This window comes from Rhinopithecus roxellana, chromosome 2 (genome assembly GCF_007565055.1).
Source record: "Rhinopithecus roxellana isolate Shanxi Qingling chromosome 2, ASM756505v1, whole genome shotgun sequence".
Lineage (NCBI taxonomy): Eukaryota > Metazoa > Chordata > Mammalia > Primates > Cercopithecidae > Rhinopithecus > Rhinopithecus roxellana.
The window spans coordinates 78,532,146-78,559,963 of record NC_044550.1 but is presented as its reverse complement, the minus strand read 5'-3'; the positions used below and the strand labels follow the sequence as shown (position 1 = coordinate 78,559,963).

Sequence of the window (27,818 nt, the reverse complement as noted above, 5' to 3'; positions counted from 1 at the left end):
TTCAATTTTATCAATATGGGCCAATGTTCCTAGGAAGATAGCAGGCTAGCTTCTTCAGCAAACACCTAACAAGAGGTAACCAAAATATTTTTAAAATAATAAGCTCTAATTTAGCTCTCTTATTCAATTTTGCCCCAAGAGTCTGCCCCAAGTTAAGTAACATATATTGAAAGCATTATAACAATGCACGTTTTTTCCATAACTGCACAGCAGAAATATTAAAAAATTAGGGCTTATCTATCCACATTATTGGCCTCTCTACGGCCAAGTATGTCTTTGGGAAAACTTATGTCTGACCTTAGAATTTAATTAGCACATACTGAAATGGAAGTAGATGCAAAGAATGTTATAAACTCTAAAGAACTTTCAGTTCAGTATACATATTTCATACAGCAAGAAACTGAGTCCCGGGAGACCGAATGACTTGCTGTGACCAGCAAGATACTCTAGGAACTGATAAACATTTCCTTTAAAAATTTGAAGATTCTATACAGAGTTGTGGTGAACAATGAAATTCATTGTTCCAGATGATATCTCACAGCTGAGCCCCTCCTGAGAAATGCTTCCAATGGAAGAAAGCTGTCTAGCATCAGGGAGTGGCTCTCCCTTCCAGGAATCTGGCCTGCTTCCCTTCCGGAGTTGGAACATCTCCAAAGGGACATCCTGCCTCTAGAAGGCTCCCCATGGGATCCTGTGAGGCCACTGTTGCAACTGCATCACAGTCCAACTTCTCCCTCTGCCCACCCTGTTTTGATCTGCCCTCACTTCTATCAGGTGTTGTTCTTTAGAACATGCCCCAGTAAGCCTCTCACATGAACATTTCTATCTCAGTCTGCTTCCCAGGAACCTGACCCAAAACAATAGTGTATTCTGTTCCTTGAGAAAATATGAGGTTGGGAAACACTTGGATTACATCGAAGCAGATTATTACAAGATTTCTTTTAATTTGACAGTGTACACTACGAAATGTCAACAAATACCCAGAGTTAACCAAAGTTACTTAACTATAGAACTCTTTTGGATATTGAACATCTCATGAGACTTGTGTTCTGTGGAATACGGTCTGGGAAACAGGAATGCAGTCACTCTAGCTCACTTTAGAATACAAGTATTGAAATTACTCATATGAATATTTTCTGTAATAGCAAAAGAATGGAAAAAACTTAAATGTCCATCAGTAGGGAAATGTTTAAGTAAATTATAATGCATGCATGCAATGTAATATAATGCATCCATAGACAAGAATGGGAAGTTTTTTTTAATACTAGCATGAAAATATATCCAAGGTGTATTTTTTAAGTAAAAAGAACAAGGTAACTCAACAGTGTTTATTTGGTTTCAGAAAGGGGTTAAATACATATGTGCACTTTTGTGTGTCTGCACAAAACATTTATTTGTAAGGACATACACTAGAAAATGACAGCACTGGTTGCACCTATAGAAGGGAATTGGAAGGCGCTTTGAACCTTTTGAAGTTTAAACCATGGGAATGTATTATCTATTCATAAAATTAAAATCAAAATACCACAAAATATTATATAGCACAGATTTTAAATACTTTGTCTAATCATTTATGAAGAAATTTTGGGAAAAGAACTATGACATTCTCTATAAAGCTACTTAGACGATGAACTCTTGGAAGACAAAATTCATTTAGAATGCCCAAAGCATGACACAGTTTCTGAACCAAAGGAGACTGTAAATAATTTTTTTAATTGAATTCTGTTACCTCCAATGCAGCAACAATTTAAGATAGTACCCCTGCTGTTGTTGTTGTTTTTTGTTTTTGTTTTTTTTGTTTTTTTACAATGTCTAAGAAACTCTAGAAATGGAGAAAAACTAGACCTTACATGAGTATACTTTCCTGGACTGGGTTTCCTGTGATTAGCCTGTAGTTAGCAACATTTTAAAGTCTCCGGACCTGTGTTGTTGATCATAGTAGCCATTAACCACATGTGGCTATTTAAATTTATCTGTAAATTAACTAAAATAAAACTAGAAATTCACTTTCTCACTTGAGCCAGACACACTGCAAGTATTCAAAAACCACATGTGGTAAATGGCTATGATTTGGAAAACAGAAGACAGAACATTTTCACTGCAGAAAGCTCTGTGGGAGAGAATAGATCCAGGTATAGACTTTGGTTTCAGACAAATCTGGGTTTGAAATCTGAATTAGCCCCTTACTAAGTGTAAGGTTTGGGACAAATTAATTTCTCAGGATCTCACTTCTTTTTTTTTTTTCTTTTGAGATGGAACCTTGCTCTGTCATCCATACTGGAGTGCAATGGCACAATCTTGGCTTACTACAACATCCACCTCCCAGGTTCAAGCGATTCTTGTGCCTCAGCCTCCCAAGCAGCTGGGATTACAGGTGTGCACCACCAAACCTGGCAAATTTTTGTATTTTTAGCAGAGACGGGGTTTCACCATGTTGGCCAGGCTGGTCTCAAACTCCTGACCTCAAGTGATCTGCCCACCTTGGCCTCCCAAAGTGCTGGGATTACAGGTGTGAGCCACCGTGCCTGGCCTCAAGGGCCACACTTTTTTCATCTGTAGAATGGGGAAAATGGCAATTGTGAGGTGTAAGTGAGCTCATTCATAAAAGCTGCATAGAACAGGCCTTGACACACAGTGAACACTCAAAACTGTTACCTCTTATTAGCAATTATCCACCACTGTGAATGTCACAGCTCACTACCAACCAGTCACCTCATCTATCACAATTATCCTACTCACTCTTCTCACAGGAAGATAAAAAAGTATCCACTAACATCCCTATAGTCTAGTTCATTAAAGTGCCAGTTTGCAATTAATAAAGCTTGCCCTAATTTCTATTTCAGGAAAGTCTTGCTATGAGAAAAAACAGTCACGTGGACTAAACCTGTGTTAGTGATGTGGCTAGTTTATATTCTGGTACAAGCTCTTTATCAGGCCAAATACTAGCAACAAACATTTTTATATTTGGATGGTAGTGGTCTTACTGGGAAGACATACTCCTTGATATGATTTGAACATTTTCACAAAAAGGAAGGCTGTCATATTTTGCCATGAAAAGGGTAAAGCCTAGTACAGTAGCATTGAAGGGGCAGAGACAAACTGAGGTAGTCAAGGTGAGGTTTCTACAGCTGGCAAATTTGAGCAAAGTTTTGAAAACATAAAAACCATGATGGGGAAAGAAAGATAAGTAAAGAAGAATGATAAAGAAATAATACCAAGACAAAAGAAAGGGTAAGAAGGAGAAGAAGCCTTATAGCTTTAACCCTTCAAGAATAACGAAATATTTTCCTTTCATTACATAGGCCAAGGCATTCTCTTTTAGTGGTAGCTTCCAATAACAGAATTTGTTAGGCCTGAATTTAGTAGTGGTCAATTTTGGCCTCTCAAGTCCCATTATTATATAGTAGAAATTATATTTTATTTATATTATAAATATATTAATTACATATGACTACATATGTATGTCATACTTTGAAACTCTAAAAATAGATATAGAAAGCTATTTTGATGGTTTTCTGAATAGTTCCAGCATTTGCAGTTAAAGATAGATAAGTCCAGACAACAGAAAGTTCCCAGAAATGCTTTTAAAATTAATGTCCTTCTTTTGAATTCTTCAGGTATTTATATAAAAAGATTTGCATAAGAATTATCCTTCATCATAAAAGTCAGCCAATTATTACTAAACAATTTTCCAGTGGTGCCTCTTTAGATCATTGTTTAACTATTAAAATGTATCCTGTAATTTATAACAGCCGTTTTGACACCAGTCTCTATGTGTTCACTCAGCGCTGCCACAGAAGACATACCTTGTCTGTTTTAGAACAAAATACCACGTGAGAATTTGTAATGATGCACATTTCTTATTACCTGCTGATAATAACCTATTCGGTGAGAAGGACGCCTAATGATAGAGCACATCTCCCACTCACAAATAACTGGATTCAAACATTGCTATTGCATCTCACCAGCCCCTTACAGAAGCAAAGAGATGCGATGACCATAATCCTCAGGAATAACACTTAAATTTAAAAATCGAGGAACAGCTTATCTTTTACTAAGCACAAATGCACATTAGACCACAAATCCTCCAGTACTCTTGCTCCAGACAGTTTTGCTAGACTTGGCTGTCGTTCTTCTGTTTATTATTCTTGCTGATTGGACCTCTAGCATCTCTTGTTCCAACTACTTAGCTTCATATGAAATGTATCAAGTGATTTAGCCTGAACATTGGATCCCTGTAGCAGTCCCAAACGTCTTGTTTCTAAAACATTGCTTTCCAGTCTACTTTCTGACAAGTAAACTAAACTTCTCAAGTCTATATGAAAAAGCAATAGTGTTTATAAAACTGCTAAGGGGGAAGTTGTCTCTATTAATAAAGTTTATTTGGCAACTAGCAGTGTTTGGACTCCTGAGCTTTAATGTGGTCAGTGTGGTTGCTTTTTTCTCCCTAGATTGGACAGAAGAACTTATCTTTTATAGCACTGCTGGTTCTTTCTTCTCCACTTGGGCTGTACAAATTATCTGAGACAGAGCTAACAGAGATCCTGTCCTCACTATAGGAGAATGGTCAGTTTTAGTACTGTATCTCCTATTTCACTGGCCTCATGAACTATTCTTATCTAAATGGTAGTTATCAAAACCATTATTATAAATAGATTGCCATTCTTATCTTTATAATTTTTGCTTTTCATTTTTCTCTGCTTTATATCACTTCTATGCCTTTCAGCTTTTGTCTAAGGAAAATAGGTTTTGTAGACATCATCCAACACTTGGCATGCCTCATCCCTTCTGTGGGATTACAGATTTGTCACAATCTTTAAGATTTGGACCCTTTCTACTGGGTGTACTTGTTGCAGGTTTCCCAAGAATGCTGCATTTTTTGTAGTCTAAGAGGTCAGATTTATTTGGAGGGCTTTTTTTGGCAGTGGCGGAGTGAAAAGTGAAGCGGTGTAGAAGGCAGAAGTGAGTAACTTTTTTCTTGCACCAGAGCAGTCCCTGAGTAACTAAGCCTGCACTATTAACTTACATGACCAAATTACTAATAATTTTTTTTTTGACAAATATAGAGTGAGAACAAAGAAAACTGAAAAATCTTACGGAATATATATATCATCTAGGTTAGAATACAATATAGAAAATTATCTCCATTCAGTTATAAAACATACTTCTAGGCAACTAACATTAAATGTGGCCATGTGGTGGGACCACAAACATTCATTAAAAAAATATACATTTAAGGAGTACAAAGGCAGTGCTGTTACATGGCTATATTGCATAGAGGTAAAGTCTGGGCCTTTAGTGTAACCATCACCAGAATAATGTACATTGTACACATTAAGTAATCTCTCATCCCTCAAACTCTTTCCATCCTCCAAACCTTTGGGATTCTCCAGTGACTAGTATTCCACATTCCATGTCCATGTGTACACATTACTTAGCCCCCACTTCTAAGTGACAATATACCACATTTCACTTTCTGTTTCAATTTGCTTCACTTGAGATAATGGCCTCCAATTCCATCAGTGTTGCTGCAAAAGACATGATTTTATTATTTTTTTATTGCTGAATAGTATTTCATTGTGTATATGTATATATATATGTGTGTGTGTTTATATATATATAGAGATGGTGTGTGTGTATATGTATATATGGTGTGTATATATACACACGCACACCATAGAATCTCTCTCTTTGGATGTGTTGTGTAAATAACGGTGGAAGTGTTCACCATCTACTCTTTTCTTATACTCCATATAGACTACCATCATTCCCATCTATTCATCATTAACATATTACAATTTCCAAAACTATAGTTCATGTAAAATTCAGACTGAGAACTTCTTAATGAAATTTGGAGCTTTCCTAATCTTACCAGAACCATGGAATGGACTGGGGTCTAGAGACTTGGACCCAAGGCTTGATTCTGTCATTAAACAGCTATGTGACACTAGCACAGTACTTTATGTCTTTAAGTGTCAGTTACCTTGTCTTTAAAGTAAGGAGATTAGATTGGAGGTGTCTAAAGTCCTTTCCAGTGCCTAAGTAACATCTATGAAGATCACAGGTTGAAAACCTCAGCATATGATAGAATCCATCCATGTTATGTTGGTTCCCTGAACCACCAGATTCAACACCAAAGGAAATTTCTCTGGTCTAATCATCTTAATTTTCAAGAAGAGAATAATAAGTGCAGAGAAATTAAATGTATTATTCAATTTTACATAAAGAGGTTAAATTGAGATATAACAATGTGTTTTGGATCCCCACTTTAATTCTTCACCAGAAGTTCATTCAGCTAACATAGCACAAGGCATATGCTATGCATTGTGCTGCTTCTCCATATTAATTTCAAAAGGGCTCTGCTTCAATCATAAAAATCCATGATTACAGTATGTTTGGTACTTGTACCTCCATATGTATTGACTATATCTAAAGTGCAGTTATTAGTAGATATTGAGGGATTTTTTCATTTCACAGCTTAGATCTAACTATCCTACACCATCACTACTGCCACCCAAATTCTACTACATTGTAAATTGCTCCATTCCATTATGTCCAAATAGCTACATTCTGGGTCAGAACAATAAATTGAACATCCTACCTACAATTGCTCTGCAACAACTCCTTTTCATCCTGGCTCATTGTAGTTCAATTATCACCTCTACCTTGGAGGAGTAAGAAGATGGGAGTTTCACCATCTCCTTGCACCAATGGGAATCCACCACACTTTTGCTTTTATACTGCTTGGCACATAGGTAAATACTCAATAAAAATGAATGGTCATTATTATTTTTGTCTTCGTTACTTTACTGAATAGCTGTGCCAACACTGGCATCCTCATCATCTCCCAAAATTTAAAACAAAAAAAATGTTTTTCTGAGCCCTGTATTAAATTTGATGTTTACTATAGATTTTTCATAGATATACTTTAGTCAGTTTTGGAAAATCCCATCTATTCTTATTCTTCTCAGAACTTGACATTAACTTTTCCTCTATCGTCAAGATTATTTTGGTAGATTTTCTGATGTTGAGCCATCTAGACAATCCTCAGATAAACCATATTTAATTGCAGCAAGCAGGCTCCTGCTGGGGAAGGTTGTGTTGCTGGTTTGTTTTACTGTTGTGTTATGTTAGCTAATGCTTTATTTAGTATTGAAAAATGTTATTGAGTTTTAAAAATCTTGGTCTGGCAACTTTGCTGAACTCATTTGTTTTAGTAGCTTGTTAATTTGTATGGCTTTCATCTATAATGAAAATTTTACCTCCTCTCTTTTAATCTTTATAATTCTTATTAGTTGCACCAGCAAGGTAGCACCCTCTATAGGAAGTGTGCATGCTCGGGAGAGAAACCTGAGTTCAAGCTTCAGTTCCACCACTTCCTACTGGTAGTCCCTGCACCAGTCACCACCCTTTCTGGTGCTTCAGTTTACTTATCTGAAAAGTGCAAAGGAAAGTATCTCATGAGTTTGAGAAGGCTACATATGTTAACGTACTTGGAACTATAGATGAAAATAAATGTTAACTATTTAAATATTCATGGTGTGAAGTTAAGAATCAAAGACACCTAACCCAACTCCGGACATTTAGGACAATATTCCCAGAGAAGCCATTATCAGACTGAGACTTCTGGATGAGGCGAGTGAGGAGAAGGGGGCAAGGAAGAGACAGACGCTGGATGAAGTAGTGCATTTCCAATAAGAGAAACGTATCCAAATGTTTGGCTATGAAAGAAAGTGTGTTGTGTTCAGGGGCTGACAGTAGTTCAGTACCCTGGACACTCAGCTCTTTACTTGCAAACAATAATTGTTGCACTAGATAATAAGTTTCTAAAGAGAATCATGTGTGCTACATCTTTTTATCCTTCACAGCACTTGGCAGGGAGTCATGTACAGAGATAGTGATCGGTAAGTATCCACTATTGTTTAGAACTTTTGGTGTGCTGTTAGCTTCTTCAGATTAAACACCTTAGCCTGGAAGCCATGTTTTATAAATTGCAGTGGCTCAGAGTAATATGGCTTGACTTAAGAAAGGTCAAGGTTTAGAAGATGAATGCCTCAATATCAAGTCAAATAAGCCATCAGCATAACCACATCTTTCCAGTTTTAGAGGTTCTTTGCAAGGATCTTGCTTTTCAGGGGTAGAATCGAAAGACACCAAATACATTTTAATCTGATATTTGAGGTAACTACAAATTTTTTAACAGCATAACAAGAGAAGAAACTATATTTCTTCTCTTAAACCCTCAGGAAAAGAGATACTAAATAAATTAAATTTCAGCAATACTATTATTTTCACACAATTTCTCGTCTCTTTTTTGTCCTACTGAAATAACTTCTCAAAATATTCAGCAAATAAAATTAAGAAAATGAAAGGATTTCTGTTTGAAGGAATTTAGAGAATAGGGTGTGACTTGTTTCAATTTCCTTTCATTTACTGAAGCATTTACTTTGCAAATTTATAAAATTATCCCCCCATATTAAAACTAGCACAAAATATTAAACAAACCTATTTGTTTTCAGTTCTCTAAAGTTCATACTCCTAATAAGGAAAGTAAAGATTCTATTTGTTACCTGGTCAAAGTACACACTCAGAAAATTCTATTTCCCTTTCTGACCCTGACAATAAGAAATATGCTGGGAATAGTTTCCCAAAAGCCATGTGATCACCAGTAATATACTATGAGTCAAATATAGTCAAACTCATTTTCTCAGAACCTTATCTAACTTGACCCTTGGGAATATATGTTGGATCACTGACAACAAGAATAACGTTATTATAGGTCTACTCTGTGCCAGGCAAGGTGTTAGACACATAAGGATGCAGTGTTTCTCAAACTTCAGCCCTTCCAACTCCACCATCACAACTCTTGTCATCTATGACCTTTAGCATATACCTGTGGAAGAGGCAATATGAACACAGGTAAATACAGTGAAACACTGCAGATACTATGAGAGAAATATCTATCAGGTGGAGAACTCACAAAGAAAAGGTGTGAGGCAAGACAGGAGGTAAAGATGGCATCTGGCCAGGAAAATGTCACAGAGAATGTGAGTCTTTAAAGAGGAATATGTAAGAATAAGCACATAAGGGATTAAAATTCCTCTAGATAGCAGCAGGCAGAGCAAGTACGACAGGCAGGCAAGGAATAGGAGGTGTAAAAAGCCTGGCCTTCTCTTTTGAAGACCTGGAAGCTGGCCAATCCCTCCTCAAAGGCCTTCCCGAACATCTCCTCTTTCAGGGTGCTTAGCTCAGTGACAATCCTTCTGATTGTCTTATGTGACCCTAAACCATCTATATATACATTTACCTCCTGGGGAAAAAGCCTGACCACTTGTTTTAACCAATAATTTTTACTTAACTCACAACCACAAATCTCTTGTACAAATAGTTCGTCCAATCTTCAATCTAGCACTTCTAGTCACTTATAGGACATTTAAAGTAGTTTGTTCCACTTCTAGCTCTATTGTGATATTTCTAAAATCAAGTTCATACATTCCCCTACCTTGCCCCATGTGTTAGCTGTAATATATATCTGTTCCTAACATGTTTATCTTTCCTGACTCTCGTGGTTAAAATCTTGGGCATCCTCTGACTCTTCCCTGTGCTCTGCTCCTCCCACTCCATCCAGACCAGTCAAGTATTTAGGTAGGTGCCCAACCCATATTAGGCACTCAAAATTATTAACTGCTGAATTGCCAGAATCAATTCAATGAATAAATAGAACACTGGTAAATCAAATCTTCCTTGAAATTAGCTTGTCTTTCTATTCTCCATTCTATTTACAGTACCCTGCTACTTAGCATCCATTAATCCATTCAATCCCTCATTCATTTTTGCTTTAAATATTGCTTTAAATATTCAAGCAAATATTTGTTGAGAGACTACCATATGCCTGGCACTAATAGGTGATAGGGATATAACAATGAATAAAATAACAAAACTGCATAAATTGGACTTTCATATTCATATTCTAATGAAGGGAGATGTTAATAATCAACTAATTCAATAGCACATATAAGTCCATAGTTCCTTATATGAAAATATTAAATCAAAAAAACTCTAAAAACTGAAAGTTTCTTCTTAATTCACTGGTTAACAAAACACAAACTGAACTAACATTAGACTATGTATAAGCTGTATTTATTCCCTTTTGAGGAAGTACCTGAATAAGCTTGGTCGTTACATGATATATTACTCTACTATATATAAACACACTATATTACTTTCCAAAATCTGAAAAATAAATTGAATTCCCAAACAGGATTGGGACAGGGGGTGCTGGGGAGGCTGCAATTTGAAGTACATCAGTCAAGGATTACTTCATTGCAACAGGGATATTTGAGCCAAACTCCAAAGCAGGTATGGGGAAGAGAGTGATATCTGAGAGAAAAGCATTCTAGGAAGAAGGAACAGCAAGGTGAAAGACTCTTCGACAAGAACATAGTAGTATGGTTGATGAATAGAAAAGGTGCCAGTGTAACTGACTCAGTGAGCTAAGGAAAGAGTAGCAGATGGCAGACATCAGGGGTACAAATCACTTAGAGACTTAATATCCACTGTAACAGAATTTGGCTTTTATTAGAGTGAGATGAAAGAAACATGGGGGTGTTGGAATAGAGGAACGGCATAACCTGATTAATATTTTAACAAGATTATCCTTTGTGGTGGATAATCTCCAAAGACAGCTGCCATCAATCAATGTCTTCCTCCCATGAACATGCATGACACTCTACTCATCAAGAGGTGGAATCTTTGTCCTCTCCCCTTCAATCTGGGTGGTCTTCTGACTTACTTTTCCCAAAAGAATAAAACAAATGTTACAGTCTGGAAATTGCATATCCAAGCCTTAAGTGATTACAGCTCCAACTTCCTCTCTTATAGAAGTTGGTCAAGTTGTGAAGAGTCTGACAACCCTGAAACTATCATGCTGTGAGAAAGTCCAGTTTAGCCATGTGGAAAGACTAAGAGAAGGAGAGCCAAGGGGCCCATACAACAGCCGAAACTGAGGCTCTCTATATGTGACTTAATGTCTGAGCCATCTCAGACATCCCTTGACAATTGAGTCATACCAGCTGAGGCCATATACATTGCAGTGTAGATACAAGTCATTCTCTTTGTAACTTTTCCTAATTCTTAGGTTTGAGAAAATAAAATGGTTCTTATTTTACACCACTAAGTTTTGGAGTAGTTTATTATATGGAAATTAGTAATTGACATTGAAACTACTATGAGACTGAGTGGTGGGAAGACACCTGGAGAGAGGCAAGGACACTGTCAGTGAAGGCCAGAAACACAGTGATGAAATAATTCAACCTAAGACTTGCTAGATTGGAAAATAACAACTGTTCTCATTCTTGCCTTTCCAGGCAGTAAAAGATTCTCCAAGAAATAAGTAGTTTCAGGGCAAAGATCAAATCCAGGGTGTACTATTACATGTGCTCTCAGGTTGAAGATCAAATCAGTTGTATGGCAGGGAGGCCCTTCATTAAGAACTCTGAAAGATTTAAAGTAGTGCCTCATAGACCTTTCTAACTAGTCAAAGGGCTTCTAAAAATGCTAAGAGTTTCTATGGCATCTCGATTTCCCAACAAATTAAAGTGGAACTTGTCTCAAGGATTTGCTGGTTATGTCTTTTATCTAACGAAGTGAATGAATCTCAATAAAATTCATAGGAAGCCCCCCAAATTTTAAATATCATTGAACTTAAAAACAAAAAGCAGTTAAACAAAAGTGAGTATACAAAAGTCTCTAAATTATTAACGCTCTAACATCAGGAAGCAGGCTACACCATTGCAACGAATAGCAAAAATTATTTCTCATAGAAAAGAAAGAAAGAATGAGAAAAGGAGCCCAAAGTACAAAAGGTAAAGTTAAAAGCCACAGAGAACGATTCCTAGGGAACAAATTTAAACCTTAATCAGGAACATGTATTGCTTCCAGAGCAAGAACTTGGGACATATGCCGGCTCTTTTTAGACTTGCTATGGACTAGCGACTATTACATGCCTTCTATTGTCTTGTTTTGAAATTGTATTGTTTAAAGCAATTGTCCTATTTTTGTTTTACCGTTGTATGTTGGGACAAGGGGAAGGTCACAGATAACCTATCTTTTTAGTTACAGGTTTCTGCACTCAAAAAACTACATCAGAGAAATATTATCCTCATCTGGAGATCCAGTTTAGAGACTCAAAGTCTGAGTTTGATGCCATAACAAAACAAGCTATAGGGGATCCTGAAAGTCAATAATTAGTTCAATGGTACAACTATTTGAGACCAACATGATGTAAAGTCCAAGTTAGCCATGTATAGAGGTCACATAAAGAGAGATGGATGCCTGGCCAGCATGAGCTTTCCAGCTATCCAAGCTGATGTTCTAGACATGTGAAGGAAGACGCCTTCTTGAATGTCTCATCTCCAGCAGCCTAGGAGGAGTCAAGCAGCCGAAAGTAGCCCAGATTACAAGATCATGATAAATAACAAATTATTGTTACTCAAGTCACTAAGTTCTGGGGGTGTTGTTTTGTTTTGTTCTTGTTTTATGGTTATTGATCCTTTTGATGCAGGGACAGGTAACTGAAACACTGTGGCTGCCACATTGAGAACAGGCTGTAGTGGAGATGAGGGGACAAGCAGCAGGCACTTTTGCAATAATACTGTGAGACATGACAGCGACTTGAACCCAGGTGACAGTAGTGAAAAAAAGGGTGAGAAGAGATAGGAGGTGGCATATATTTTGAAGGCCTAGCTAAATAATTTGGTGGCAGATTCAACGTGGAATATGACATAAAGGGACGTTAAGGACAAATCCAAGACAGATTGATTATCTGTGGAACTAAGAGAATGAAACTGCCATCAAGTAAGATGAGGAAGAAGGCGGAGCAAGCAGATATGGCAGTAAAGGCAGGAATCCAGTGAGTATTAGGCATTCAATCAGAGATGGGTGAATAACAGATAAATAGACTGCTAAATGAGTCTGGAGTTCAGGGGAGAGGTTATGGCTAGATTCACATGTACATTTGTGAATCATCAGTGTAAGAAGGGATTAAAAACCATGACACTAGATGAGATCACCAAGACAGAGAGTATAGATAGAGAACAGGCCTAAGGACTGAGCCCCCAGACTGCTATATTTACATGTTAGGGAAATTAGGAACCAGTCAGAGACTGAAATTGTTGCTGGTAAAGTAAAAGGAGACTGAAATTGGTGCTGGTAAGGTAAAAGGAAAATAAGGAGAAGGGGAGTAGCTTGGAAGCCACATGAAGATCTCTCAGGTCCTGTGGAAAGGATACATAGGAAGGGACCCAAGAACTAACCACTGGATTTAATAAAAGGGATGTTCTTGGTACTTTCGACCAGTGTATTTCTAGTGGAGCAGTGGACATGACAGCCTGCCTGGTTCAAGAGAGAATGGACAGAGGAAAACTGGAAACAGAGAATATAGTTAATGCTGTAAGTTTTCCTGTAAAATGTGGGCAGAAAAAAACAGATATAGAAGTGAGGAGAAGCATGAGGAGAAAAACATGAGTCTTTTTTAAAAATGGTAGAAATTATAGTATGGCTACATGGTATTGGGAAAGACCCATAAGAGAGAAAAAAAAAATGGTGATGGAGAGAAAGAATGAATTACCAGAGTCATGTCCTTGAGCAGATAATGAGAATGAAACTACACTCCTGAATTAGCTGTGAGATTTTTAGCTGGTTTCCTTATCTCTAATTGTCTTTTCTTCAATAAATTCTACCTCAAACTAATTTCCCTAAAATGCTATTTTTATTACAGTATTCCAACATTATTTTGCCATATTACTTATGTTTCCTACCTCTTTTACAGTTGTCGGCTTAGCTGTCAAACACCTGAATGATGACTGACTCTTACTGAAGTCAATCCTAATAGACTCTGACCAACCCTCTGCTAAGCACATGGAGCACACTGTCCTTACTCAAAATGTAAGTGTAGAGACAGACACATAAAAATGAGTTTACAGACATTAAAGTTGTTATGAGGGAATGCAGACTGCACCAGAAGAATTCATGTAAGGGAGAAAATAATTCTGCCTGGGCAGTAGGTGAGGACAGAAAATGTTATAGAGGGTTAACATTTTGAGCAGGACCCAGGAAGGCTGACAAAGAATGGCAAGTGTGTCTGGAACACTGAGGCAGGGTGACTGCAGCTGAAGAGGAGACTTCACTGCAGAGGCTACCCAAGCCCTTTTAGAGCTTATTTCCCACTAGTCCCCAGTGGGAAACCTCTACAGAAGTTAGCCCAGGCTCTTTACTGCTCTCCATCCAACTCCCTGTGCTTTGCTTTAAGCACAGTAATCCATGGAAATCCAGAAGCCAAAGGGAGGGTGTGGGAAAGAAGGCTGAACTATATATCCCAACTGAACAACACACACCTCTGGCGTATCCTACAACTTTCCCGGGGGTTTGTGGGCATAGAGGGTTCTAAAGGAACCAATTTCAAGATCCGTTACTTGCACAGGAGCCCCTTTTACCAGAGATATGCCTGATATGTGCCCAAAGCAGGCAGATTTCTGGCAAGTTCTCCTTCCTCACTTCCTCTTTCATAATTACCCTTCTCCCACTTTAGGAAAAAATTGCCTATCTCTCCCTATCCAGAATCTTAACATGTGTCTTGCCTCACCAGGATGCCAAATAAAGGGGCGATTTGAAAAGTTGATATAAGATACATCTTTAATCAAAGCATTGACATATCTACTTGTATGATACGTATTTCCAATGTTGTTTTAGTTTTATGCTTAATAATCACTGACCAAAAATTAATGCTTCCTTTGATTAATATTGTAATGATAGTATTTTAAATAACATAAGCAAGAATAATTTTCACAATAAAAATCCTTCAAATAAAAGATCAAGTTTTAGGTACTTATTTTTGTTGCAGATGAGTCAGGAGAGCAAATGACCTAAAAATATAAAATCTTTATCAAATGTTCAATTAAGAAATAATTATCTGATAATTTTAGAGCTCAGTGCTAACAGTGTGAAAGGACTACTTTGTCAAATTTCTATTACAAGGCACATGAGCAAAATACCCGGGAAGGAGAAGTAGCATTCAGTGATATAAAGGACCAAAGACCCTCCCTGGGCTCCTTTGGTGTGTCACAATGGCAAGCAGAGCTCACCCCCACCACCACCCCCCCCATCAACCTTACAACCATCATATTTTCCTGTGCTAGAACTATTTGCAGTTTCAATTCCCTCATTTCACAAAATAATTTGTCACTTTCCTCATCTTGTCTGCATCCTGTCAGCACTTGGAGGAACCATTAGCATTTAGAGAAGAAACAACTGTGTATTACATGCAGACTTTTAAAAAATCCACTTTTATATGGTCTACATAGAGTCTTCTGCCCCTGCAGTGGGATGAAACACTATAAAATAAGTGCATACAAATACTCTGGCTCTGGATGTGAAATGTGGACAAATAATATTATTGAACTTAAACTAAGATCAAAGAGCCTCTTTTTCTTCTCTTTCTGACTCCAGCACTAAACAACTTTTTTTTTTTTATTTAAAAAAGGGCAATATTCTGGCCAGGTACGGTGGCTCAAACCTGTAATCCTGGCACTTTGGGAGGCCGAGATGGGCGGATCACGATTTCAGGAGATTGAGACCATCCTGGCATGGTGAAACCCCGTATCTACCAAAAATACAAAAAAAAAAAAAAAAAAAATTAGCCAGGCCTGGTGGCAGGCATCTATAGTCCCAGCTACTCAGGAGGCTGAGGTGGGAGAATGGCGTGAATCCGGGAGGCGGAGGTTGCAGTGAGCCGAGATTGCGCCACTGCACTCCAGCCTGGGAGACAGAGCAAGACTGTGTCCAAAATAAATAAATAAATAAATAAATAAATAAATAAATAAATAAGGCAATATTCTTTTACATAGGCAAATTAACAAATACCATTAAATCACCCCAAATGGTGACCAGGGTCTATTTCAAGGTAAGGATAGCAGCATTTTAGTTTTCAGTACACTGAACACCTGAGTTTTCTTAGATGAGAATACATATGATATCTGAAAAGGAGCGTTAACATTAGAATCAAGATAAATCTCAGTGGAGTGTCTGTCTTACCCAGTTGTATCCTAATGCAAGTGAAACTCTGCGTGCCTTTTTTTTCTTTGTAAATTCAGGATAAAAATGCAATGGTTATTCAAATTCAGTGAGGACATACAGATGAAGGGCCAGTATGGTGCCTGAAACATAGCACAGGCTTCCTCTTTGTAACTTTCAAATTCACATTAGGTTCCTGCTGGAATGGCACTGTTAATAACAATAATTTGTGTTTCAGGCTTTCTGTCAAGATTTCTTAGCTACTTACGTTTACCTAGTCAATACAGTCTGGAAGCTGAGTAAAAAGTAGCCCTTGTCCGCCCACAGCTGTTAACAAATGGTACAGTACAAAATATACATACACACACATATATGCACATATACAGTATATATACACATATATAGGCATATATGCACACATATAGACATATACTTGATAGTATTTAATTAGTGAAATTCACCATCAAATAGGTGTTAGTTAATGCATTCCAGTACTCACTAAAACAACAATTTTTCCTTCAACTCCTCTATGGAATGTTTCCATCCAACCCATTCTTATAGGACAGCAGCAAGTATTTAAGCAATGTTTAGTGTCAGTAGTCTCATGCAGTTACTGTAATCACTGGGTAAGTAAATCAAAGAGCTAATATTGAGTAAAAGAACTGGCTTCTTGCCAACCGTTCTACCATAACGCCTTCTGAAAAGAGGATGTCCCAAATGGTTAACCTTATCATCACCAGTTGTGATATTATGGAAAACTCTTCTTCTCTGACCTCTCCATGAATCCCAGTCTTCTAGTTGTATGGATGAATGGATACATAGATAGGCGGAGACAGATATCTAGATCAGTCCACATTTGCCTACTATTTGTCAAGCTCTCTCAGCAAAAAGTGATGCAAATTAGACAAATGTTTTCATTCGGGGACCATAAAGGAAATTTCTCCAATGAACCAAACACATATTGATACAAAAATGAATATTATTTGATTAGAAAAATAATCCTTAAATACATAATAATGTCAATTGCACAAGTACCATACAAACATTATTTTACAACCAACATTCTACCATTACAACGCTGCCTGAAAATAAATAGGGATTATCACTGTCAAATTGTAGGAAATATTTTTATGCAGATAATACCATCCTCCATAAATACCAACAGTCTTAAACTTGTCTGAGTTGGAATTCCAGCTCTACCACTTTCTAGCTCTGTGACCTTGAGAATTTCCTCAGCTGTAAAATATATTGCCTACCACATAAGTTTATTATGATGTTTTTAAAAAATACATCTTTAGAACAATGTCTGATACATAGTAAGAACTCAACAATGTTAGCTATTATTCATACTGTTTCTCATAACTTAAGTTATGGGTCTGAAGACAGAACTCTGTATTATCATTAGCTAACCCTCAGAAAAATAGTTAACACAATGAGCAGAACTCAACATTAAACTCCAGGAGAGATGAGGAGAAAAGGACAGTAGTCTCTATTTCTGAAAGATTTAAAACTGTTTTGGGTCAGAGACGCATTTAAAAAGCTGACCAAAGTTGCGGATATTTTCCTGAGAAAAATCCACATGTACCCAGCATTTCAGTGCTCCTTTTCTAGCTATTCTGAAATCCATCAGAGGCAGCAAATCTGAGATGAGTATCCCATAGGCTTTAAAACCTTCCATTTCCAAAAGCTATTTCAATAAACTTTAAAGCACTGTTTTTCTCCATCCCCCAAGGAAATGTATAAACAAATATTTCATTGACAAACATTGTGCCTTGCAATATAGCTGTTGATATTTGCTACATTAATTTCAAGGATTAAAACAAAAGAGCGTCATTTTAATCACCAGTAGTCTGCAGGAAAATTCCAACCAGAACTATAGCTTCCCATCAGGTTCTGGAGTTGCCACTCCAAATCAGCAGGGAACAGTGAAACCAAAAGTATGGGAGCACCCTGCCTATCAGAAGTTCCAGACCAATGGCCAACTGACCCTTTTCTGTCATGTTGCAAAGCAGATGATACCGCAGGAGAGCCTCTTCTGATTGACTAAAATTCTGTGAGAAAACAGAAACGTAAGGATATGAAACTAAGACAATCATAACGAACCTTAAGATCTCTACGATACTTGTTAACTTTAAGTAAAACTAGCTTTTTCTTCACTTTTTCAATCTAAATGGCTTTCGCTGTGTTTTCAGTTCTTCTTTTTATATATCCTTATGTTCATTCCCTTGTATCTTGTATCTCCTTTCTCTGTTGATCACATTATTTAACACGAAAACAAGAGGAGTTTAAATTTTTAACCTGTATTATATCTTTTTTTTATTTATTTTTTTGACAGGCTGGAGTGCAGTGGCAGATCATAGCTCACTATAACCTGGAACTCCTGGTCTCAAGCTATATTCTAGCCTCAGCCTTCCAAAAGTGTATTGTATCTTGATACTTTCAGTAGAGTGGTTCACCTTGCCTCCTCTACGTGGCAGGATGCATAATCACCAGTTTATTCTGTAATACTAGAGCAAGAATTCAGTCTAGCTAATATGGCCTCTTTCACCACACTGACAAGATAAGGATGACGACCACTTAGTTGGCCACCACCAGTATCATAATATTAGAAAGTAGTTTAAAAATATGTAAAGGAAACTAGCTGGTGACCACCACTTCACTTCCAGTTTTGAAATTGCTGACTCATCCTATTTAAGAATCTGTTGTAAGGGTCATTTAATAATTAGTTTGGTTTACACATACTTTGAAGTCAACATAGTTTTTAATGCATGGAATTACATAAAGTCAAATGAACTGTATACCCTAGTAACATGCGGTCTTAATAACACTTGAAAAAAATTAGCTGGATTTTCATTTAAAAGCCACCGTGAACAACGATTTTATTTTAGTGAAATTCGCTCGTATTTTTTCCAAGTTCCTTTGGCATTCTGGATACACTATTGCTTCTCTAATAGATAACTGGCTGGCGCAGAGTTGGAACCAATACAGACCCAGGCCTGACTGCCAAGCACTATCCATTCCTGCAAATTTTTCTCCCAGAAGACGTGTGCAAGCAAAGAAGAGGGCGATAATTTGATTTTGCAAAGGTAGAGATAGACGCGCACGCACAAACATCTGCACCGGCCCACAGGGAGTTTGGGGCGGGAGCAGTTAAGAAGCGGGGAGCTGTGGTACCTTTCCTTGGCCTTCCTGAGCTTGACTGGGTGCAGAACTCAGCCCTCAGGGCTGCGGGACAGCGTCTTCTCAGAAACCGGCAGCTTGGCTGGGGCCACCAGAGGCGCGTCCCTCACCCTTCCAGCGGAGCGCAGGGTGCCCGGCCCGCCTTGCGCTAGCCAGCAGGCTGGAACGCCGTAAGAGCGAAGCGCAGTAGGGAGTCGCACGCCAGGGGCAAAGGGATCTGCGATCTGCGCTCCTCCGGAAGCGGGAGGATGGCGAGGAGAGCCTCGGAAGTGTCATTAAAGTGTCATTAGGGGAAAAACCAAAAACTGAAATTGCAACTAAGTTTTCCCCAGGAGAGGGCGGGGCAGCCGGGCCAGTTGGGTATACCAGAGGGTACCTCTGGAGCTGGGAGGGGCCCCGGGCGTAGGCTTTCGGGGAAAATACCATCGCCCTTTCAACCACCACCACTATCTTCCCAAAGCAGAGAAGCCGAGCTCTGTACCTCCATCGAGTCCTGGCTGCAGGGTGGGGGACGACAGCCACCGCAGCCGGGAGGGTGCGGCCACCCAGTTCCCTCCCGGGGGACGCCGGACTTCGAAGGCAGTGAGCGAGTCAGCTGGGATTCCCCCGGGCGCCTTCCACCCGGAGTCCCAACCACTGGCGAAAAGAAAAGTGAAAGAGAAAGAGCCGGGAGCAGAGGCGAAGACAAACACCTCCTGCAGAGACTGGGGGTGGGGCGGGTGGCGGCGGCTCCTGGATGACTGACTGCCCCAGGTGTCACTACTTCCCGGCCTGTTGCCGTCCCTGCCGGGTCCTGGGGCGCAGAACCTGCAGGGCGAGCGTAAGGACATCGAGGAGTCCCAGCCCCGCCTTGAAGGAACACCAGCCACTGGCCTCCTCCTCTACCTGCCGGGACACCTGCAGAGAAGACACAGGGACACCGGAGGGAGCCCACCAGCCGCATCCCAAGCGACGGGCACCATGTGGGAAGCTTCCGCAGCAGAACCTGGAGACCTGAGCTGGGCTGGCACGCATCCAAGTCTCCCAGGGGAACGGGAAAAGGGTGCCGGAGGCGGATGCTGGGCGGCTACTCTAGACAGGCCTCTTGGTCCCCGCACAGACTGGAAGAAGGAAACTTTGAGGTCCAAATAGAGGAAAAGTTGGAAGAAGACACCAAGGTGGCAGCTTTGTGCAAGACAGTTCGTACATGGAGTGAACTTACAGCAATGAGCCTCTCTGCGGATCACTTTTCCAGTCTGTTGTGTAGTCCAGTGCAAAATATCACACATGGTCACATATGATGGAACCGTGAGATGTTGTTCTTGTAGTATTTTTTACATTGGAGGAAGGAACTGAGTTGAGGCTGAGTGATTTGCATGCCATAAAGGCAGTAGCAAAGACCTCATGCTCAGTTTTGAAAGTACTTGGCAGAATCTTGCAGATCACTGAAAACCCTGAATCACTGAAAATCCCTATTGTATGGTGCTTTCCAAATGTTCAGAGTCATGGCTCAGAGGAAATGATAAGTCTTCCTGGAGCTCAGTTTAATTTAGTTTAAAATTTAATTATGTTTTTTAATTACATAAATATAAATATCAAATAGAAAAATAATATAAATTATTCAACTTCCATGTACATAAAGTTCCATATAATATCATTTCATATTTTTTATGAAAAATTTGAGTTTATTTTCATTAACTCAATTTTTCGATATCAGTTTTATATTTAAAATAATTACTGATGGACTTTTTGGTGAGAATTCCAACTCTAGATAGTCTCCATCGACAAAATAAGTGAGGTATAAACATGCAAAAACAGTTTTTACAATCATTCAAAATTTCACCATAGTTGGAAATTATATGTAAGAATATGAACCAATCATCTATTTCTGTTCATGACAATGTCATGTGGAATTTTCTTGTGATGGTGTCAATGGATTTTAAGACCAGATAGAATTTTTCGTAGCAATACATTGAAGCTCTGATTTGCAGAATGAGCATGCACTGGGAGAGCAAGACTGCAGCTGGATTGGATCCCATCACAAGGATATTGCAGCCACAGAAGGACTGATATGCATATGTGTGAAAATAGAGAATAGGGATGAACAAGTGTATCATGTGCCCCAACCTCATTTTGGACTGCTGTAGAGCTTCTTGGACTCCTGCCATGTAAACTCCTCTAGCACTTCCTTCAGCTCCTTTAATGGATACTGTGTTCTCTGCAGCCGGTGAAGGAAGCAGGTGTCCCAGGCAATAAGACACCTCAGAGGCCACACTCAGCACCACCTAGCAGAGCTCGATATCAGATATTGCTGCTGCCAGAGGACATATCACATCTCAGATCCTGTCTCTCTTGGGCTGCTCACGAAATCTGTAGAAAGTTGCTCTCAGCTGGTGCTCACTAGCCTGTGGACTTCAGCTTTGTTAGCTATCTGCAGGACTGAGGGATATCAGTATCTGACTGCATACTTTTAATACATTGAGACCACCAAGAATGTTCTGAGCTACTAGACAGTTTTCACAACACTATGAAATTGATGGAAAGTTTACTTGTAGGGTGAATTTCCAGGTATAATCTGAGTATATAACAGTAAGAAAATTGGTCTACAACTATTTATTGGGCTTCAAATACAGTAGATTCTAGAACAAGATGGACTGAATGATATATAAAGCATTTTGTAGGAGTAGGGAGATAAAAAACATAAATAACAATAAAGTACAACTAAAAATTGTTATAATCATAAGATATGCTTTGCTCTACTATTTGCCTCCCAAATATGTTGGTCAAATTTGTTTTCATAAATGCAGATATTTTAAAAGTATTTTTAATTAGTTATGAGTGCCTGCAGTTCAATGAAGTTGGGTTTGCACGTAATTTGTTTTTGTTGCATTGCACTCAAACAGAAAAGTCTAATGTATGCAACTTGTGCTTTCAGTTGCCACTGGCTGTTTGGCAAAATATTGAAAATTACTCATACCAATGAACAAGTAAATTCCACTACATAAATTAAAAGCAAAGTTGAAGATTGATGAAATAATTTGAAACTGCTTTAAGATGACTAATAAAATTACAACGTAGAAAGAAGTGAAAATTAACTAAACCTCACAGGAATGACCATAATAATCTTCTTGAATTCAAATAATTAACAATACAATTACAGTTTAATAAATTTTTAATATCTTTTTTTTCAAAGACAATGTCAATTGGGTAATCTTCTTTAAAATAAATTACTAATAAGTGTTTTCTAACTTTTGTGATTACATGGAAGAAGTTACAAGTTATTTCATCTGATTTAGTGTTCAAAGTCCATGACTGTGGCCTTATTTATGGTTTTCCTAATATTTAAACCACCCATCAAGAACAAGTTGATGCCCTGCTCTTTGGAAAACATGGCCTGCCTGGGTCCTCTATGTTTCCATTCAGGGTAAAGCGTGCTGAAATGCAGCATTATCTTGAAGCTGCTTCTCACATTTTTTTCTGGTGATCCTGACAATAGACAGATACTCTTGACCTTAAATGCTATTTAGGTTTTCAAGAGCTCCTCAAGTTTCTGCTTTTTCAGAACCACAGCAATATTAGTTAGGACTTCTGTAGTTCCTCCAATCTGCTATTTCTCCAGTGCTGTGCTAAACACAAATGTTAACTTATTAAATCCTCACAGCATATCTACGAGATATAAATTATTGTTATCTCCATTTTACAAATGGGAAAACCAAGGCCCAAAAGATTATGCAGCTTGCCTAACATCACATGGAAATTGGCTAACCCAGCAAGGATTTGAACTCAAACAGTCTGGCTTGAATACACATTCCTACTCTCCGGTGCCTCTAAATTGGCAACCATTCTCCACTCTTTCTAAAACAGAGTTCATAAGGAAAGAAGCCATGGGCCCTCAGATAGTATGTCTTGGTCCAATTTTGTTTGCTTCAGGGTAAATTTAGTCACCACCAGGGAGGAAACTCATCAGTTTTCCTTGAATTTCTGCTTTCTCATCTTATGTTTCTGTAATGAAACTGCAATAGGTATTGCATACCTGCTACTAACATAAGTTATTTGAATAAAGTGACTGACAAAAGGCTGGAAGAACATTGCTGCAGGTCTGAAACAGAGGAACTAGGAGTTGGCAGATTCTAATAGACATGGGTGACTTTGAACTGAAATGTCAGAGTGTACCCATGACAAAGAAGGAGAAAAGACGCCTAGTTTCAAGCTGGAGATTAAGAGCAATAATAACTGTATTAGTCAGGGTTCTCTATGGGGATAGAACTAATAAAATATATGTATATATGAAAGGAAGTTTATTAAGGAGAATTGACTCATGATCGCAAGGTAATGTTCCATGACAGGCTGTCTGCAAACTGAGGAGCAAGGAAGCCAGTGATGGATCAGTCCAAATCCCAAAACCTCAGAAGTAGGGAAGACAACAGTGCAGGCTTCACCCTGTGGCCAAAAGTCTGAGAGACTCTGGCAAACCACTGGTGTAAGTCCAAGAGTCCAAAAACTGAAAAACTTGGAGTCTGATGTTTGAGGGCAAGAGGCATCCAGCATGGGAGAGAGATGAAGGCTGGAAAACTGAGCAAGTATAATCCTTGCTTGTTTTTCTGCATGCTTTATTCTAGCTGTGCTGGCAGCTGTTTAGATGGTGCCTACACATTAAGGGTGGATCTGCCTTTCTCAGTTCACTGACTCAAATGTTAATCTCCTTTGTCAACACCCTCACAGACACACAGAAGGATAATACTTTGCTTCTTTCAATTCAATCAAGTTGACAATATTAACCATCACAATAACATAGTTAATTTTTGATATATTTAAAAGTACATGTTATCCTAAATGCATTGGTACTTAATGTGGGGGAAAGGGGCTTACATAGAAAGAAATGACAGGTTCATATGCTAACAGTACTATTCTGAACAGTCATTTAATGTTGATCTTAAGTTACAAAACATTAATAAACCTATTTAGATTTATAATCTGAGGGCTTATTATAAATGTATATAATGGATCTTGTCAGCATTTATTTCAATGACAAATTATAGAAAGGAATTTTACTTCTCTTCACATACATTGGCTAAAACATGGCAAATACACCTTCCTTGAATTTGTTCTATGATTAAAATTCATACTTTTTTTAACCACACATAATAACCTTTACAAAAAGTGTAAATCAAGTCAATACCAATAATATGTTTATGTCAACAAAGTTAAACTGGCATTGCTTTTGACTCTATGGCTGACAAATAGTTGGCCTTCAATAAATATTTGTTATATTAATCTTGGTTAAAAAAATCACCTCTTGTCTCATAGTTTAAATACTTGCTAGAATTAAAATCTAGGAACTTACAGGTATGTGTGTATGTATGTATGTGTATATACATGTATGTGTATATATATGTATGTGTATACATATGTGATTTGTTTTTCTAAGACCACCAGAGCGGGTACAAAAGAACCAGCGACTAGGCAAGTGTAGGAGCAAAACTGCAAGTTTATTTTGGTCACCTAAGGTGTGGGGAAGAGGTCTGTAGGCCTCCGGCAAAGAAGGCCCACAGAGCCCCCTGGTGGGGCTCTCGGACGGAGTTCCCGCAGTCCTGACATCCCGACAGGAGTGGAGGACTGAGGAAGGCCGCGCGTGGCGTGCCTCAGGAGCGGCTTTTCTAGGAGTGGGAGGGCAATAGGCGGGGCACGGGCGTGTCGGGGGGCGTTCCACAGGTGCGACCAGGTAAATCTTGGTCTCTTCGGATTGACGTCACCTGGCGCATGCCCAGTTGGTCTGCACCTTCCCGGGCACCGGCTGCATTTTCGCGCGCGTGGGAAAAGTTGGGGGGGATGAAGAACCCGGTAGTGCACCATCTTGCCTCCATTCATCCAAACAATATGTATGTAAAAAAGCTCATGAAATAATTTGATAATTTGTATATTTATGTAACTTCATTCTGTGGTTAACGTGTGTTTAATCCTACAATCACTTTTTATTAAATTTTCAACTAAAATTTCTTCATAATATATATTAAAATTAGCTGTAATCACTGGTAAAATATCAATATAAGTTTCTGATCACTGTTTAAATATTGATTTTGTTATTATGGTTGTGTGGGAAATTACCTTGATGAAATGGTAGCCTCCAGTTACTACTCGACAAGTCTCAGAATAGAAAAACTTACAGACCAAATTAAGATGCTCAAATAACATGATATATTAAATGAATCTAAAACACACAATGAGATGTAAAAGAAATAGGGCACCAGGTTAACACAAAGTGTAGGGTACAAGTGTGTGAAAGGATCACACTACCCAAATCCTGAATTATATAATTTTCACATAAACACAGTTATCTCCCTCTGTATGTTTCTCAGTCTCTGCCATATCAACCTTCTCTGTTGATGCTGTTGTGATGGGGACCAAGGCTGAAGTTTGAATAAGAATGGAATGCATGGACGAAAGTTACCTGGGGCCAAAACACACACTCTACCAGAGAGTGTGTTAGTCTGTTTTCATTTCCATAAAGGAATACTTAAGACTGGGTAATTTATAAAGAAAACAAGTTTAATTGACTCATAGTTCTGCAGGCTGTACAGGAAGCATGGCAAAGGCCTCTACTCAGCTCTTGGAGAGACCTCAGGAAGCTTTTACTCATGGCAGAAGGTGAAGTGGGAGCAGGAGTGTCACATGATGAGAGCAGGAGCAAGAGAGAGGAAAGAGGAAGTGCCTGGCTCTTTAGACAACCAGATCTCACACGAACTCTGGAGAACTCACTTATTACCATGGGGAGGGCACCAAGCCATTCATAAGGTGTTGTGGGAAATCAGGGACCCCAAACAGAAGGACCGGCTGAAGCCGCAGCAGAAGAACATAAATTGTGAAGATTTCATGGACATTTATTAGTTCCCCAAATTAATACTTTTGTAATTTTTCATACCTGTCTTTACTGTAATCTCTGAACATAAATTATGAAGATTTCATGGACACTTATCACTTCCCCAATGAATATTCTTGTGATTTCCTATGCCTGTCTTTAATCTCTTAATCTTGTCGTCTTCTTTGTAAGCTGAGGAGGATGAATGTCATCTCAGGACCCTGTGATTGTGTCAACTGCACAAATTGTTTGTAGAGCATGTGTGTTTGAACAATATGAAATCTGGGCATATTAAAAAAAGAACAGGATAACAGCGATGTTCAGGGAACAAGAGAGGTAACTTTCAACTGGCCGCTGGTGAACCGGACGGAACAGAGCTATATTTCTCCTCTTTCATAAGCAAATAGGAGAAATATCGCTGAATTCTTTTTTTCAGCAAGGAATATCCCTGAGAAAGAGAATGCGCCCTGAAGGTAGGCCTATAGACGGCCCCTTTTAAGGCACCCTGTCTTTTATGGTCGAAGCCAAAGAGATGAAATAAGCCCCAGTCTCCTGTAGTGCTCCCAGGCTTATCAGGTGGAGGAAAATTCCCACCTAATAAATTGTGGTCAGACAGGTTATCTGCTCTCAAACCCTGTTTCCTGATAAGAGTAATCAATGACAATGCCACCGAAACTTCATTAGCAATTTTAATTTCTCCTCTTCTGGTGGTCCTGTGATCTCGCCCTGCCTCCACTTGCTTTGTGATATTTTATTACCTTGTGAAGTATGTGATCTCTGTGACCCATACGCTATTCATGCACTTCCTACCCTTTTGAAAATCGCTAGTAAAAACTTTCTGGTTTTACAGCTCGGGGAACATCAGGGATCCTGCCGACATGTGATGTCTCCCCTGGATACCCAGCTTTAAATTTCTCTCTCTTGTGCTCTTTCCCTTTATTTCTCAACCCAGCTGAGACACTTAAGAAATAGAAAAGAACCCACGTTAAACATCGGGAGCGGGTTCTCCCAATAATAAGGGATCTGGCCTCATGACCCAAAGGTTTCCCTTTGACTTTCATGACTTCCCACCAGGACCCATCTCCAACACTGGGGATTACATTTCAACATGAGATTCAAAGAGGACAAAAATCCAAACCATATCAGAGAGACATAGGAGCAAAATTTGAAGCAAAATTCTATTTCAATTAGCCTCCTAAACAACTATGGGTTTTATCCATACCTCATAGACACAAAACATGTGAATGAGTTAGAATGGGACCATGTTGGATGTCACTGATAATGGCCAACTTAAAGATTATATATAAAAATGCCTGCCTGAAAAGGGCATGATCGTAACTACAACTTTCTAGCTTTTTCTACTATACGTAATATTCTTGTTCATTCTAGTATATATTTCATGTATTCTACTTTTAACATGTCTTTCAGGCTACAAACTTACCATCTATCTTTAACACATCTAATGAATTTTGCCATACCACATAAGCTACTCAATTTTGCATTGTTTATATTTAACATACATCCTATAATTTTTTGCTAAATATTCTCTAATTATATAGCAGAGTCATATTATGGAAGTTCTTTGTGATTACTTATTTTATTTATTTGAGACGTGTGCTTTTTGACTTTGTTGCATTTATAAGTTTTTGTTATGCATCAAGCTTGATGTCCTCAACCCAAGACTCTCCTGACCTGTAGCATCATGTCTGCTCTGATAACGAAACTTTCTCCTTCA

The 27,818-nt window shown here is 38.6% G+C and overlaps 1 protein-coding gene across 10 annotated transcripts in view; it reads right to left on the bottom strand.

The window, feature by feature from the left end:
* Positions 1–20,613, bottom strand: part of IL15 (interleukin 15) — a 102,462-nt gene extending 81,849 nt beyond the window's left edge. For 4 of the 10 annotated variants that reach the window (XM_030924780.1, XM_010375388.2, XM_010375390.2 and 1 more), the window contains exon 1: positions 19,730–19,887. Coding sequence is in view for 1 of the 10 variants with exons in the window: in XM_030924771.1 (XP_030780631.1) it covers positions 19,730–20,078 (349 nt within the window). In the remaining 9 variants the exon portion in view is untranslated. Of the gene's footprint in view, positions 1–18,055; positions 18,120–19,242; positions 20,201–20,449 lie in introns of those variants that run through there. The other 6 variants (XM_030924762.1, XM_030924766.1, XM_030924771.1 and 3 more) reach the window with 6 other exon arrangements.
* Between the last annotated feature and the right edge of the window lie 7,205 nt (positions 20,614–27,818).